The sequence below is a fragment of the Talpa europaea genome (genome assembly GCF_964194135.1).
Source record: "Talpa europaea genome assembly, chromosome: 5".
Taxonomy (NCBI): domain Eukaryota; kingdom Metazoa; phylum Chordata; class Mammalia; order Eulipotyphla; family Talpidae; genus Talpa; species Talpa europaea.
In genome coordinates this window covers 127,043,471-127,061,451 of record NC_140071.1, presented here as the reverse complement: position 1 = coordinate 127,061,451, position 17,981 = coordinate 127,043,471, and the positions used below count along the sequence as shown (strand labels likewise).

The 17,981-nt window shown below is 35.0% G+C and overlaps 1 protein-coding gene across 2 annotated transcripts in view; it reads left to right on the top strand.

Annotated features, from left to right (window-relative positions):
• The window catches only part of PCDH7 (protocadherin 7), a gene marked incomplete at both ends in the record, with an annotated part of 387,781 nt that extends 371,322 nt beyond the window's left edge, over positions 1 to 16,459 (top strand). For both annotated transcript variants that reach the window (XM_084233330.1, XM_084233329.1), the window contains one exon: positions 16,083 to 16,459. In XM_084233330.1, the coding sequence (XP_084089456.1) occupies positions 16,083 to 16,459 (377 nt within the window). The remainder of the gene's footprint in view (positions 1 to 16,082) is intronic.
• Positions 16,460 to 17,981: the final 1,522 nt, after the last annotated feature.

The window sequence follows — 17,981 nt, the reverse complement described above, 5'->3', positions numbered from 1 at the left end:
AACTACAATTATGAAAAGACACTATATATAAAAACATTCTTGATGGAGCCATTATATTTTTACCTCATTATCTTTTAATGTAGATAGCTTCCCCTATTCCTACAGCTTAAGTCTCAGCTGCATGGGTTATAACTATATATTCTTAAATAAACTAAAAATCTGGATATTATTCAATTATCTGATTAATACAGGTAATCAGGTTGGATAAGTATAGCCTAGATAGCTCTTTGTGTTAATTAAATTTTCTCTAAAGAAATCAGCACGGCATTTCTTTCTCATTGTAACCAGTCCAATTGCAATTAGTATGTCCTACATAATATCTTTGATGCTTTGTTTGCCAGAAATAACTACCCATACTCTTTCTATTCTTATAACCTTTATTTCCACTTCTCACAGTCATCTCACCAAGGAGTGGCCCCACATCTGCTCTTCTCAGAAGTTCAACCCAGCACACTGTGGTGGTTTCCAAACATGACTTTTCTGTCTCTGAAATAACAATGATCTAAAACCTCCTAATTGAGGTGTCTTACTTCCATGTAGAATTTAAAATAGGCCTATTGTAAAAAAGGGACATTTTCTTAGCTGAATATGACTTTAATCATAGTAGAAGTTTGAGGCTTTTTACCAACACGACAATTTAGTTTTCTTATTTTGACTTGGACACAAAATCATTCACATTTAACGACCAATGGAGGGACAGTTTGAGAGAAAACTCCAAGAAGAAACAGTCACATTTCAATGTCATTCTGGTCCCAGAAACTTCGCACACATGCTTCTTAAGGTTTCACCTTTCTGCCTGTTGAAGCTGAAAACATCCCCCACTATTTCAGGCTAACACTGGTGAGGTTCCTACTACATCTGACATCCAAGGACATTGCTTTTTCTAGCTTCCTTCTGTGCATAGGGCAATGCTTTTCTGCCTGATCCAGTTTCAACAAAGATTTTTTTTTTCAAATTTATGACTTGAGTCTATTGCATGTCATAAATTTAGTGTATTGATCTGCTATTGACTGTGAAGTAGCATGGTACAGTAACTCTTTACCAGAGCCAAGCTCTGAAGTCAGACTGCCTGGGTGGCTAACTCATTATAACCTCATAAATGCAGACTCTTATGTAATGCAGTGAACTTCTCTGTACCTTAGTTTCTTTATCTGTAAAACAGGAGCAATATCTAATCTGTCTTGGAGGGCTATTGTAAGAATTGAATGAGTTAATAATAATAGTAAAGTTTCGTAATAATATCTGACATATCAATATTTCTTGACCAATTGAAGGAGTGAATTGAAGTTTTGTCATCACAATAGTGAGACCTGTCTTCTCTGACCTTGGAATTTTCATGCCAATTCTGTGTAGTAAAGCATATCTCCTCTTGTTTTCTCTCCATAGTGGAATTTCTACAGAGTTTTAGGTCCTGCCATATCAAGCCCCAATTCCATTAGTCCTAGGCTTCTTTGCGGAACAGAGAAGATTGACAAATGATCAGAATTCCCAACCAATTATTCATTTAAGAATTCATAAAGTACAAGCCCATATTAAAAAATATATATATAAAATTTAACTATATCATTTCAAGGAAAACTCCCAAATTATATGCTTTAGTAATAATTTCCATTGTTATATAACATACTTTATATTTTTTGTTTCTTGTAGGATTGACCCATTTGAATTGTACAAGACACTAGCCAGTACACAATGACTTGCCAAAATTAATTCCTTCTAGCCTGTCTTCTTTGTCTAAGAGCTACAGGATAGCCAGTGAGGCCAATTCAAGAAACACATGGGAAAATCTGTTTACACCATGAAACCTATTTTCCTATGTAATTGATGCCCAATGCTGGCAAAATCAATAGTGAAAACATTGGTCAAAAAGAAGAAGAGAGAGACTTAAATGAAAAGCATGCTTGGCAGATGGTTGAGATAAATAGTTGATCTTGACTGTCGGCTAATCTCACTGAACTCCCTTTGAGCTGTTGCAGTACCATAATTTTTCTATGATTATCTATGAAATTATGTTGACTGCTAAGCTCTGATTCATGCTTTTCTTAAGTCACTGCAGAAGAGATGACATTCTAATTGCACTCCTGAATTTTTTACACTATGAGTTTGTTAAGCGCAGACAGATTTTACTAAAGAAAAAAAGACTAAATGTATGTAATTTGACATTGTGACAGATTAATACTTAGGCATTAGACCAGCAGAACAATTAGACAGCTTAAATGTGTCCCACATCCTTAATGTCTATATAACTTTAAGAAGTCACATTAAGTCCTCCCTTTTTTTAAAGGGTCTGTTGCCATTTTGCTGATTGAAATAAATCAAAGTCTATCAGGTTTTAAGTGGATTACGAGAAGGCTCATCACAATTACACATAATTCTAGAAAATTGGAACCTAGGGAATTAACTGTAAATTCAGAATATCTCAACCTAAGAAATGATATTTACAGTAGACTTCCTGAAGTAGCTGTTGAGGATGTGACTAACTCTTATTCCTTGAGTTATCTGAATTCCTTTTTAATAAGAATAAAACTTTAGTTTCTGAAATACACTTTGAAGTGACAGCTAAAAGTACAATTTAAAATTCACATTGCATTACAGGCATATTAAACTTGTTTGTATTAAATATTATATAGGGATTATTCAGAAATAATCAAGAATACATAAATTTCTACATAATATGATTTAAATGATACTTTGTGACTCACAATAAAAATTTCATTTTATATAGGGAGCAAACACACACATAATATATATGCACACATATATAAAACTACAACAGAATCTGCACAAAATAATGCGAATGGCATGTAAAATTGCTTCTGAGTTTCTAAATGGGTTGAACTATCAATTAGTGGGTCATGATCCTCAGTTTGAAAAGCACTCATAAAATTGCTCGTGGTACTACCCACTTAAAATATACCTACCTGTCAAGTTAGTACCAAAAGGCAAATAAAACTTGTTGAATTGATTTGGATAGGAACATTGTCTGCAATAAAATTTCTATTAAAATACACCCTTATTACAAGAATGGGAGAAGAGAGCTTTCTGTTTTTTACCTTTTCTATGATGCCATGTTGTGAAATTTTTCATCTATGCTACAAGCTGTGTATAAGCCAAAAATAAATTTTATTTTTCAAGTTTATTATTATATAAAACTGCTAACCAGAGATCCTAAAAAACACTCAGTTACCAACCATAGCAAAGAAGCTTAGAAAATTAGTTCACATGAATAATCAGTAGCCAGTAAGTATAAAATGTTCTCATTGTACTTTTCCTTATTTCCTATCACTGCCTCCATTCACTCCCCCACCCTATTCCAGGCCAAGTGTGAGGATTATGTTTTTTTTATAAAACAGTATCCATAAATTATTACAATCAACTATTGTTCTCTCAAAAAGCAAATCTCAATATGAGAGGTGCTAGGGCAATCCCAAAAGGGGTAGAGAGAGTGAATGGTGAGTAATGAAGCCATTCATTCAGATCTGCAGGTACCAAACAAAATACACTTCACCTTCTCTGCTTGACTAATTACATTAAGATTAATAGATGTCCTTATAATTCTTCTACCTGTGACCATTGTGAAGTTAAACACAGTCACTAGGGATGTGAGGCAAATTATGTCCCCACCCATCCACTTAAAAGACACCTGTTGAGTATGTGACTGGTTTGGTGCTAGGATTCATAGCACACAGTTAAGTCACTTATGAAACTTGACTTTGGGGGAGTTAACCTTTAATAGAAAAAAAAATCATATGAATAGGTAGCAGATTTCAGTGTAATATACTAAGTGCTACATTAGAGAAAGAAATAGGAAGAAGACTGTATGGATAACAAGAAATCAGATTTAGACAGGTTGGCCATAAGGCACCTCAAAGAAGAAATCACAGAAATGGATTTCGAAAAATGTGTGGGAGATAAATAGATGAATGAGCAAGGAAGAGCAGAGGAAGCAACACATTAAACATTAACATCATGAAGACACAGAACAGCTGAGGCTTTCTAGAAATGAGTAACATCAGGTCTGTTGAAGTGGCTGACGGGATATGAAAGAATGAAAAGAAATAAGGTGTATGAGGGAGACAGTTTTCAGATCCTGAAGGACATTCTGAGCAAATTGAGGAGTTTGAAATTTATAGAAGAGGGTTTGAAACTAGGAAAAGACTTGTTATTCTACTTACTGTGTTTAAAATAATTATAAAGAAGCTTTTTAGCAGATGCTTTCCTGCTAATCAGTAAGAGGGAAGTGGACCAAACAATACATTTATAGAGGAACAAGCAATAAACACCAGGAGTCACAAAAGCACCAGAGACCTGCCAGAGCTCTCATTAGGGTTGTACCCTTGTACCTGACTCCACTTCTTACATGTTAACACACATTCATTCTGTTTTCTTCTTGGGAATCACACTACCTAAATTTAGGATGACTTAAAGTGGTTTCTCTGTTAAGAATCGCTATCAATGAGGGACCAAGCAGGAAAATGTCATCAGAAAAGTGATTTGTTTGTATTTGACAAAAAAGAAGCTGATGTTGACTAATAATATACCAAAACTTGAATATTAGATAGTGGGGTGAATTAAATTTTCAAAAGTGCAAAACAAAAACTCTTGAGCAGATGCTCAAAAATGAGGTAAAATGGATTCAATGAGAACTTTGAAAAGCAAACTTTTTCTGCTCCATTTCCTTTATTGGATAAACTTTTGGTAGAAAGGATTAAATGCATCAAATCTCTGTTGTCTGTACTGTGAAGTGGGAGTGTGTATAAGATATCTATAGCAATTGCTGGAAATTTAGTGTCTTGGTAGAAATTACTAGAAACTTAGCATCTTAAAGCAATAGAATGTGTTCTTTTACAGCTTTGCATGCCAGAAGTCTGGGTCTCCATGGGATGTGTTCCTTCCTAGAGGGCCCAGGAGAGAATCTGTGGCCTGTTTTTTGTTTTTTGTTTTTTTCCAGTTTCTAGACCCTGCCCACATTCCTTTTTTTGTAGCTTGGTATGTACCAATATCTCCCTATGTTAATGTCAGTTATTTAGCAAGCTTAACATCATCAAAATCTTAATTTCCCTGTACCACATAACCTAACAAATTCACCGGTTGTAGGGATCAAAATGTAAATATCTTTGAAGGGAACCATTGTTCTGCCTAACACAGCTGGTTTGTGGGATGGCACGTAGGGCGGCTCCTGCAGCATATGGTACATTAGAGATGCCTCTGAACCATGCAGCAGGGGAAGGATAAAGAAGGATGCGGGTCTTCAGAGGTTGCTTCTGTGTCTATCACAAGATCACAGGTTCAACAGGGAGACTTTGCCACTCTCAGAAGAAATAGGAAGTAAATAAAGGAAAACATTTCAATGAGCAGCAAAAAATCAATGATGCAAACTGATCCAGGCCTGCTCCATTGATTCCCCCACTTTAACTGCTCATTGAGTCCGATCTGCATGTCATCTGAGATCATTTCCTTCCTTTTCTTTTTATTTACCTGCTGTGCACTCCCAACCTCATCAACACTCTTTTGGTCCTAATTGTGATTGCCAATTTTAGTTTCAACTGATCAACTTATTGACCCGGGAGTCAGCATTCCAACTGTTTTAAAATTCTCCCCGTACTTTTTCTGCTCCTACCAAAAGCTTTCAGAGCCTCCCTTCTCCATAGTACTTCAAATTCAATGTTTTCTTGAAATCTTCTTCCCAAAGGAACACAAATGAAGGGCTCTTTGTCTCCCAAATCACAATAACTAATGGAATTTTATTATAGCACAATTTGTTACTACAGGAGAATTTTTAACCAGATAAGCTTGTCTGCATGAGTTGTGAAATATTGAAATATTTCAATAGGTAGTTTCAAGCATAAAGCTTGAGAATGTGTTTTTAAAATGGCTGTATCATTAGAATAAATGCAGTTTCTCAATATCACTTCTGCAAAGAGAAAATAAATAGCGACCACGATTTTTGCAACCTTTAAAAATTAATTATATTACTTAGGTAAATCTAAATGTTATGATTTGCCTCTATGCAAAAGGTAATTATATTACAGTTTTACTTCATACATGACTGGAGCTTTTACTTTGTTCATTTTAGACTTCCACACAAAATAATACATAGAAAAAAAATAATTACAAAATACCTCTATCACATAGGGCCAGTGTAATATTTCATTTTTTCCTCAAGACAACCCCATGTGTGAATTAGTTTCAGTATTGAACATTTGCATTTAGCATTTAGATACCAGTGTCAACTATTTATTATGAGCTATTTTTTAACTTCTTGTTTACTTTAAAAAAATACTTGACATGATTTTTGTGGGAAGAAAAAACATCCATTCATTGATTTTTTTCCAGTCTGATTTTTTTTTAACTTCTTGGTTTGTACATGTTATATGGAGAACAAAACACGGGCACTGCCTTCAAACTGCCATGTAAGATAATACTGTTACATTAAATTGAGCTTTTATGAACGGATCATAAAATAAACATCTTAAAGACAATATTAATATTTATTATAATACATATAGTCTACAACTTTATGGTCAATAATGAAAACCTCAAAGACATGAGACCATCACTGGAAAGTGATTCTAAATTGATAAATGCTTCTCTCTTGTAGTACTCATGTCACACTTTATGGTTAGACCAATATAAAGTGTCTAACACATTTCATTAACATAAAAACAAAACAGAAGCATTGCTGTTTTGTGTAAACTTCCACAGTGACAAGAATTCATCTTCCTTCTCGTCATACAATGAAGACACTAAAGGCATTTCCAGAATATTGATTGTAGCAGTATTGTAGCAGATATTGAATGTAGATTTTAGGAAAGAAACCACAGTTTGATATCGGTGATCAGTAATCAGTGAAATTCATCTTCAAGAGTTAATTTGCCATTTATATAAATCCTTAGAAATCATTGGAGATTTTGGTTTGGAATTTTTACTGACCAACTTAAAATATTAACATATTGAAACCTAAATGATTTTTCTTCCTTGTAAGTATATGTTTCAAAATTTGATTTTTTTGTTTTAAATTTTTCTGTGATGGTTTGAATGGCAATTTATTTGCCACATGTAATTTCTATTTTTTGAAGATGGATGTTGAATTGTAAAATATTTCTTAATCTCTGATTCTAATTCAAAAAGAAAAAAAATAGTAAGTCTAAGGATAAAAATACACTTTTGTTCTCCCATCAAGAGGTTATAAGAATAATGAGACACTAATTCTGATAGTTTGAACTCCACTGGAATTTTATATAATTTCTGTGAGCACATATATGCATCTATGGGGAAAAGCAGTACTTTTAGCATTCATTACAATTTTAAACTCTATGAGCTGCAAAGCAAGTAATTTTTAATAAAAGAAAATCCATGAGATTAGAAGGAAAACCATGAAAGGTGTGATTATTGCAGTTGAAAAATAAACATGTGACAAAAATAAAGAATTATATCAATTTTCAGTTGAATATTTGATTGCCAGCTTGTGAAATAAATGCCCTTAGTCCTTTTCTTGATTTTAAATTCTTTTCATCACTGTTAGAATATTTTCTCATTCCAACACTTTCGTCCTCTCCTTCCACTCTGCTCCTTAAAAGTTCCTTGCCCTACACCACCTCTAATTTTGCATGGGTGAAGACAAAAATCAAAGGGAAGCTACATCCCTGAGGTGCATAAATTGATCACTCCTTAGCAGTCACCACACATTTTTCTGTTCTAGTGCAGTTTTCAGGTACCAACCAGAAGATCATGTTTGTCTGGATTCAGCAGGACTGCAAGAGACATTGCTTGCATAGACTCTACTGTATAGGATAATGCCACACTCAGAATGACAGTGGACTAAGCCAAAGGCAGTAAATGCTTCCTGAGATACATTCACAATTGCTATTTAACTGAATTTAGCCTAAGGTACAGAGAAAAGTTGCTGATGCTTTCAAACATGTTTAAACATTTTAATATTGTCATGGCATGTCACGCTGAACTAGAGCATGCCTAAGTATAAAAATGTAGTAAAATCCTGCAATTATAGGACCAGAATTTCCAGAGCTTTCTATGGTATCCTCTGCTTGAACTTCATAATTAAATGTACTTACATCTATGAAAATATTCTTTTGAAGAGTTATACATTCAATAGTACTGGTTAACTTGTTACCCATAACAAGGAGACTTAAAAGAAGTAGAATATATTGTTTAGAGATCAAAGGCTGTTGTTCAGAGCACTTTGTTGCAGATTGTATAATATAGCCATTATCATCTTTTTTTTTAATTAATAAATTTTATTTTTATATTCCCCATACAATTGCAATCCCCCCATTCTGACCCCAATCCCTCCCCTCCCGCCCCCCACCCCCAAAAAAGTATCTCTGGTTCATAGTTTTTGTTGATTTTGATTTTCACTTTCTTATAGTTATTCATTTTCCTGGTCCCTTATTTAAGTTTTCTATATTCCTGCTATGAGTGAGACCATCCGGTATTTTTCTTTTTCTTTTTTAGCCATTATCATCTTAATGATTAGTTGCTGAGTCAATGAACTCTCTCCACTCTACAAACAAACTCAACTTAGGTGCTTCAAACAACAAAGATCTATTACTTCTCACATTTCTGTGGATGGACTATGTGACTTTTGTACTAGTTTTGGCTGGTTCACTCATGTGGCTGCATTCATGTGAGAGTTTACCGGGGGTAGACCCTGCTGGGACAGCTGAGTCGACCTCTCAGTGTTTCATCTTCAAAGAGACTAGATCATGCTTTCTCTCAGGATGGGGACTGCAGACGAAGCAAAAGCAGCTCAGTCTCTTAAGACCTGGTGTGGAAATGGCACACTCTCTCCTCAGTCACATTCTAGTTGCAAAGCTAGCCCAGCTTCAAGGGGTGCAGAAATAGAATCTGTATCTTAACAGTAAAAGCAGTGATGTTACATTCCAAATGGGTGGGTATAATGAGATTAGAGGTATTTCTGACATCAGCCACATTATTTACAACTTAAAACAATGACATTTATCATGAATTCTGCATAGCTTGTATGCTGTCCCTTCCTTTTCCATGCTTGAAAGTTAGAATGCCTTTTAGGGATTTGCCCTAATTGTTACTGTCTTTCCTTGATTATTAACCCGTTTAGGAAGTTTATTGCTAATTTTTGACATATCTTTAAAATGGAGCTCTTTCTAATGCTGTCTCCCATTCAGGCCAAGCAAGAAAGCAAGCAACCCAGTTTCTTCAGGGCAAATCCCTTTGCAGTGAAAATGATTAATTGTGAGGTTGATATGTTGAAGTTGTAAAGATAACTGCAAATAATAGAGTGTTTGCCCTTTCATTTTGAGTAAGCATAATGACCCATACTAAATAAATCTCTATCCAAGTCTAAATAAAGTGCTGGGATACCTGACACAGAGTAACCAAGATAAGGTGACCAGTGCATGTTCCTAAGTAGATGGCAACACTGGTATATTGCAGACTCTGTCAGTCTAAATCCATTAATACTACTGGAAGGAAAAAACTCAAAATGCATGCCCTTGTGATTGATGGTTGGTATTAATTCCATAATAATTTGTCTGAAACCCTGGGGGTAGTTATATCTCAAAATTCAGAATCCTTCATGTGTTAGAAAAGTAATGTCATGCATATATCATATATTATGTTAAGAATATAATATGTGATGGTGTCCTTAAGTAATCACAGTATTTCTGTAGTAGAGCTATGTGAGATAAGGTTGAAAAAAAATCTGGTATTGAAGGTCAGAATTATTGTGAATTTATGAGAAACAATACCCATTTCACTCATGGGAGATTTCACAGAGAAATGTCTAGCTCTACCACCTTCTATGGCTCCAGGGTCTTTGACTGCAACTGAGTGTACATCCACACTGCACCAGATACCACACTACAGGCTCCACATACATTGACTATTTATCCTTATAATAAATGGGGGAGCAGGTCTCAATATGTCACATTATGAAGAACTTGAAGTTCAGAGCAATTCTATCCAGTATCACACAGCTTCTACATGATGGGCCCAGAATCACACTCAGCAATGCTGGGATTCCAAGCCCTCTGTTTTTTTGACAAATTCATTGCCCTTGATGGCACTCCCCCGGAGAGGTATAGATGAGTCTGATGCAAGAATTGGGTTGGAGAAGCAATTACTACCCTTTTCTTATTCTGTTGGGTGAAGGGATTCTATGATAAATTAGAATAGTCTTTAGAAATTTTAATTCCCTGGTTATAGTATTATGTAACAGCTATGTAATTATGAATTTCCCCTGCTTCCAGAAAATGTTCTGATATTTAGAGGATCACCAACTGCTTATTTGAGTTGGGGGCCTGAACCTTCTCCATTACCTGATAAGTGCTGCCTTTTTTTTTTTTTAGATTTTTTTTTTTTATTATTTATTTATACAAGCACTGGGTACAGTCAGAAGTGCAGGAAGGTGAGAGAATTCACCAGAGCCAGAACAGGGAACAGAACAGGCAGACTGACAAAATGCACTACTGAGGGGAGCAGCGGGCAGCAGGAGAGGTCTGCAAGCCATGTGGGACCCTCGCCCCATGGCCGGTGCTCGAACCGGCGCTGCAGAGGCTGTGTACAGCTTCGCAACCCAGCGTTCAACCGCTGCTCCACCAGGGGAGGCCCAGTGCTGTCTTTTTAACCTCCCTAAATTCTCCAGTCAAAAAAAATTGGGATCCCTGGGTTATTTATGTAAAAAAGGCAAGTTCAATTCAGTGTGTGCCTTTTGGCATTCATCTCCACACAGCTTGGTTTTATTGAGTGTAATTATATTTTTCCAATAAAGATTTATTTAATTATTTGTTCTCAGTTTTATTATATAAGGCAAAAATATGCCATTTCCTGACAGCTACTTTAAAACAAAGCGCTTGATTTAATATCTTGAGTAAAAGAAATATTTTCATTTGGACTAAGGTAAGAGTAATGTTCATATTTGTTAGAAAACCATTGCTGATTATCTTTCATTTTTCTTTATCCATTTGTAAAGACTTTTCAACGTCTGTCTAGAGTTTAGAGAATACTGCAATTATCCATTTATAGAATCTTATCAAGCAATATTAAGAATAAGATAGTACTTGATTTTAAAGAAAAAATTGTAGGGATGATTGGGCATTTATGATATCTAAACATTGGCTAATAATTCATATGTCTCAGAAGGGCAGGAAATTAAGCAATTTGTATATTAAGCAAATAATGCATATAACTTTAAGTATCTGAGCTTTATTTAAACAAAGACAAGGAAAAATTCATTGGAAATATGTCAAAAGCAAATTGAACTTTTTATATCTTCTGTTAGGGAACAGAAAAGTCCTTATATCTTCTGCTCCAAGCCTAGGCAGAATTCTTGCAGAATGCACAACTCAGAGTATCAAAATCCTTAACTGATACACAGCTATCTTCAAGAGCCTTCCAGAGCTTTCCCATAGTAATGCCTCTAATGGTTTCTGAATTGTATAGGATAGCCTTTGAAAACCTGAAATCTTTCTAAATCTGAGCTTTCCTTATTATTTCTAATGATTTCATGGATTGTGTGTATCACTTCTTGTTGCGATGGTTTTAGCAGCAACTTCCCACCCGTCAACGTGGCCTGCTAAAATCCAATATATTTTTTTAAAGATTTATTTATCTATTTATACAAGCATTGGGTACAGTCAGAAACTCAGGAGGGTGAGAGAATTCACCAGAGCCAGAGCAGGGAACAGAACAGGCAGACTGAGGAGAAATACACTGCTGAGGGGAGCAGCGGGAGGCAGGAGAGGTCTGTCGTACCATGTGGGACCCTCGCCGGCCACCAGAGATCGAACTGGTGATGCAGAGGCTGAGTGCAGCTTCGCAGCCCAGCGCTCAACTACTGAACCACCAGGGATGGCCATAAAATCCAATATATTTTATAGAGAAATAACTCAACTTATTAAATTAGTCATAATTTCAGTAGAATAAGTGTATATACTCTAGATGATGCATAATTCAGGGAGCTTGCACCATTTTTATTTTTGCATTATACAAAAATTTGTGATTTTGTGGCATCTAAATCCTGTGACTTTTTTTCCCCCCCTTTAGAGATTCTTCCTTTTTCTTGTGACTACTCATAGCAGTAATTAACCTCTAAATAAGACAGCTGTTACATTTTGAGAAGGAGCAGTATGGTGTAACCTGAAACACTAAATTGAAAGTCAAAATAATGTTCTCTGGCCTCAGTTTCTCCACAGGCCAGATACCCTCATTGCTTTGATATCCCTTTACAGTGTGATAAGCAAAAGGAGGAATGAAGTGTGGAAAAGTACAGTATATGTTATAAGCTGTTCTAACACCGTTTGCTATTGTGATGGGTTAAACCTGTGTACTCTTTTTTTTTTTTAAGATTTATTTATACAAGGATTGGGGTACAGTCAGAGGTGCGGGAGGGTGAGAGAATTCACCAGAGACAAAGCGGGGAGCAGAAGAGAAAGATGGACCAAAGACACTGCTGAGGGGAGCAGTGGGCGTGGCAGGAGAGGTCTGCTGCGCCATGTGGGATTCTCCCTGGCCACCGGGATCGAACCTGTGCTGCAGAGGCTGTGGACAGCTTCATGACATGGAGCTCAACCCGCTGCGCCACTGGGGAGGTCCTAAACCTGTGTACTCTTGAAAACAAAAACATCTTTATGTTTGAGAAAGTACTTTAACTTTGTGAAATGATGCAGTGATTCTAGTAAATAGCATAACTAGGTAAGGCTGGAGAGATCTGCATGTATTCCCCCAAAACAAGAATGAATACCATTTCTATTACCAATCTACTCAAATTTGATATCATTGTTGGGGACAGTTTAAAAATAACACATCTAAATAATTGACTATTAGATAACATGGCTAAAAGAGAATATCTTTGCATCTCAATATTGAATATTTTACTATTTTTATTGACTTTCTCAATACTGACAAGAATTGCGATAAGCTGTTTTCCATCTTCACTTGGATCAAAATTAAAGGATCAGGACTAAACCACAGCAAAAAATAGTACTCTTAGGTGTTAGAAAACCCACACCCTCTATGATATACTGAAAAGACTAAGAAAAGTTACTAGTTCTAAAATCTATCACTATACTCCGATAAGAGATAGGTTATTTTAAGCATATCTCTTTTGTGAAAGGGAGAATTATATTAAATGATTTTCTAAGATCATATATACGGGCATGTGTATAACTTTATACAGTTTAAAAATGTATAATATATACCTGCATAAATAAATTAAGAAAATACATAAGCACAAAAAAGTACAAATCTACTCATGCCTTCCCTTAATAAATTGCATCATAACACAAATTGCATTTGTTAATCATTGGCATTTCTTTTGAGGATTCATTTGAGTCATCAAGATTGTAAGTTTTGATTGCTCATGATGAATCTCTTATAGCCTTTCTTGATTATTTTCTAAATTTGATGACAAACACTGCAACATGTCTTAGCCAATTAGGCTTGTCAACTTACACTGTGGTCCCCAATCAAGTGTTTGACTTTGGAAATGACAGGAGATCCTTATTAAAAGTCATGCTTCTTGGATAGAGATGTGGCAGCTCACATGTGGCTGATGACAGAGAAGACAAGCTGCCTTTCGTTAAATGCAGTAAGAGGAAGGAAATCAATTTTAGCAGGAAATTATCCTAACGATGGTAAAAGCTAAGGGATAGAACAGAAGAGCCTCTCACTTGTGTTGATTGGAAATTGAGTCAACTTAAATGAATATAATTTCTTACAAACTGTAGGAAGTTCAGGACATAATTGAAGCAAAAAGAATATCTATGTACCTTTATGATCTGTTTCTCCATCACCAACAATGGTGTGAGTGGGGGGGAATGGAGTGAATTTTAAGCTGGAAACACAAATTCATCCCTGAAAAACAGCTACCAGTATAAATCATTGTGTAAATAAATATGTTGCATAAGACCTAATTAAATGTAGATTGATTGAGACAATTTTGGATTATTTTTGCAGGGAATGACAACCAAATTCATAAAGAATATTTCTATTTAAGTAACAAAATTCCTGATTCTTTTCCTTTGTGTACATCATATGCCCTCTCATAAGACAAAAAGAAGAGTTTGAACTTGGTAAAGCAGTGAAGAAAAAGACTTTTAAAGTAAAAAGTAGATCTGATCTTATAACTTTGCATTTCTATAAGGGTTTTTTCCTGAAGTATCTGCATCAGCTTTAAATAACCAAAGTATCTCAAATAGGAAATATTCCCTTCAAATTCACAGCTTGTTCATTTAAACTAACTAGATTACAAAACCATTCATAAAATTTGTCAAGTTTGATTCTTTAAATACATCTAAATTAAGTGTTCAAGAGACAGAAAATTTAGCATAAAAATGAATAGAAAGTGCTTTTTCTTTTGATGATAAAATTAATAGGTTCTGCCCACTTAGAAATCAAATAGCAGCATGTGCAAATACAATAAATAATTATATTTGCATTTTACCTTTGGGAAATAGAAAAGTAATTCTAGAGTTCCTGTGAAGAACACTGACATTTCTTTGTGAACTCTGAGAACACAGCACAGAAATCCCAGGTCACAATGGTTCAAAAATCAATGAGCTGACAAATGTCAATATTTCAGTCCTCCATCATTGAAGGAAAGTGACATGCAATATTGGAGAACTATGATGTAGGAGATTTAGCAGAATAAAACTTCTAAAATATCCTATACAAAGGATAACTTAAACAGGTATCTAATAAATTACAGAGGATGGTACATGGAGATAAAAGCAGAGAGTATAAATATTTGGAAAATGATTTAAATAACAACCTCTACTATGTTAAACCAAATCTACCCAGAATTGCATATGCAAATCTCATTGATTACACTTGTGAAAATATTTGCAGATGTCAAAATTTGTCAGTCTTTTAAGTTCAAGCCTTACAATAAAGTTATATATGTATGATATAAATGAGAGTGCAATCATAGAATATTCTTTTGTTTGGCAATGAAATAAACTTTAAAACACACTGAATGAAATCCTAGAGATAATTGTCTTAAATCTGTTGAAGGACAGCAGGTTTTTCTCGCACTGTATCTCAAAAAAAAGCATGAAAAATATTTTAATAGTAAGAAAATACATAATCAGTCTTCAAAGACAGACACATATAGTCATTTTAAAAACACATACAGGCATTTCTTAATTGCTATCTATTTCTTGAGTCCTACAAACTCTCTAGATATGATTTAGCTTTATAGAAATAGAAGACATTTCCATTTCACTTGGCAACACCTTTAATTAGGAGTATGTGTTATTCCATCAAAACCTGAGGAGCTTGGTGGTATTTACCTAATACATTGAATTTCACATAATATTTCCACTGAGAAAACACATTGGTAAATATATTTTTCTGTGAATACGCAAGGAATTATTCTACAATACATATTAGGTCATTTGACATGGTGGGGGGAAGGGACAACATGGGTTAGGGTGGGGTAGGTGGTCATAGTGCTCACCACAACCTACTTGTACTTGCATTTTTACTTTTTACCATTTAATGTGTTGTCATTTTATGTTCCACTTATGAGTCATGCTGATGTTTTAGAATGTATTTTAAATATAAGGTTTTGCATATCTGCACTCCATGAATAATGTATCAGCAGGAAGGAATCCAATTGGCAAAAGTACGTGTTTTCTGTGATAATTTATAAATACAACAAATTATCTATTTGGATTTAATAACTTTTCTCATGCATGTAGAAAAGTTTATACACATGCAAATATATATACACATACTTTATTTCTCCTTGAGAATATACACATATACTTGTCCTATTAAAATAAAGATGTACCTGTCTGTCCTGCACATTTGAATGGCCTGTTTGCCCATTCCTCTGTTTCTATAGTTTCAGACATTGTGCAAAACCTTATCTTTAATTGATATTAAATGAAAATTGCTCTGTGGGTATATGTGCGATAGGGTGTTAAAAAGAAATGGTACTACTATATATAAAATACATAAAATATATATGTATAATATATATTTAAAATAGATTTTTTTCACCCCTTCCAATTTCATCCATATCAGGAAAGCCTATGAGAAGTGTCCACCTTTAATGGTTTCTTTTCCTTGAATTTCAGATTCAAGGCCTCTTCCAGATGTCGCCCTGACTGGGAAGTGTACCCGTGAGTGTGATGAATATGGCCATTCGGACTCCTGCTGGATGCCGGTCCGCACTTCTCCAGAGAGGAAGAAGAGCCAGCCCAAACTTTCCACTTTCATGCCTGTTGATGAACGAGGAAGCCAGGAAAAGCTGGCCAATGGCGAGGCTGCCATCATGGGTGACCGCAACAGAAATCTTCTGAACAAAAAGTTGACCTCATCTTATGAGACCTTCAGTGCAGCTAGTTTCAGCAAAAATGAGGAAGCCAACCCTGAGGATATTCCCCTTACAAAAACAGGGGAATACAAGCCATCTCCTGTCAATACTCTCACTAGAAGAGAAGTTTACCTGTAGGCTAAAGGAGCAACAGCAAAGTTCTTTTCATGAATGAGAAGGATAATAAGGGGGAAAACTTACAAAGCAAACCGTTTAATCAAAAAGAGGGGGCTACCAAAGAGACAAAGCTTTGCCTGCCACTTCTGCCTCCAGATCAGGCCTTTAGTGATACTGTTAGCCTGATTGTAATGTACATGTAGAAACCATCCTTGTTACTTGCATGTCTAACCTCCTCACTGATTCCCAACACCTACTATCCCTCTTCCTCAACCCCCTCCAACCAACCAAGCAACAAGATGGTTGCAAGTTTCCTTCATGGTAAAAAGCCTGATTAGCAGAACACAACACACTCTCATGATCCCTAATTGAAGCATGAGTTTAGTCACTTTGATTTAGTTTGAGTGTCATCTGGCTGGTCAATAAAAGCAGATCAGGGAGAATCTATTTCAGACATGTCATCAGAATATAATCACCATGAAAGACAATCCCTCAAAACTGATAGAGTCCTTCTAAAAGTACAGACCTTACACAGACGGACTCTATTAAGAAATATTTTGGGAAGATAACAGCTTTAATATTCTTCAAAGATTGAAAGCAAAATTATACCAGTTGGACATTAGAGTCCCAAGTTAGCATATGTGTTCTTTTCAAGTCAGAAGCATCAACTTCAATTCCATACATTCACTGAGTATTCTTAGCATACACAAACTTGATCACATGTATCAATTACAATAATTATACCTTGTAAAAATTATATATATATTTTCAGAATAGCATCACTATTATCAACTAACTAGAACAATTGTGTCATTAAAAGGCCAAAGATCATAAGGCAGATCAGGGAAATCATGAAGTAGATTTGGTCTTGACAGGAAAATCCATTAAGCAACAAAAGTAAACGAATCCATGCATATACAAAAACATTCAAAACTAGTTTGTTTTACATTGTCTCTCTAACCAGAAAATATGCTTTTATTTTAAAATAAATTTTATTTTTAAGCTCAGCAAATTAAAAAAATAATGAGGCCTATTTTGGGTATTATAATAGGCAATTCATTGAGTTTTGAGTTCAGTTTCAAAAAATATCGTCAGGGAAGATTCCACTTTTCAAAATGGTATTTGTAGGTAGGCAGGGACAGAAAGATGTGTCAGCATATAGACTTATAATTTAAAGTCCACTATTATTCCTTTTGAATCCACATTTCAAATTGCCAATTACTTATTTTACTTGTTCTATGCACATTTCCATATAACACAAGTGCATTAATTTTGAATCCTGTGCAATATAGAACTATTTCAAGACTTGTGATAATGAAAGAAGGTGACAGTGTGTCACTAATATGATTTGAGCATTATTTAATATGTCTTAAAACACAGCCACTGTGGACATGAAAGAAATGAGCTCCGGGCAGTGATATGTCTTAGCATGTACATCTCAAAATTGGAAAATATGCAGGTTTTTTAGTGTAATAAAAAGAAACAGAATATGCAGATTCTGATTCACTTGCTCTATAGAGGGTGATATAATACAATTGGAAAT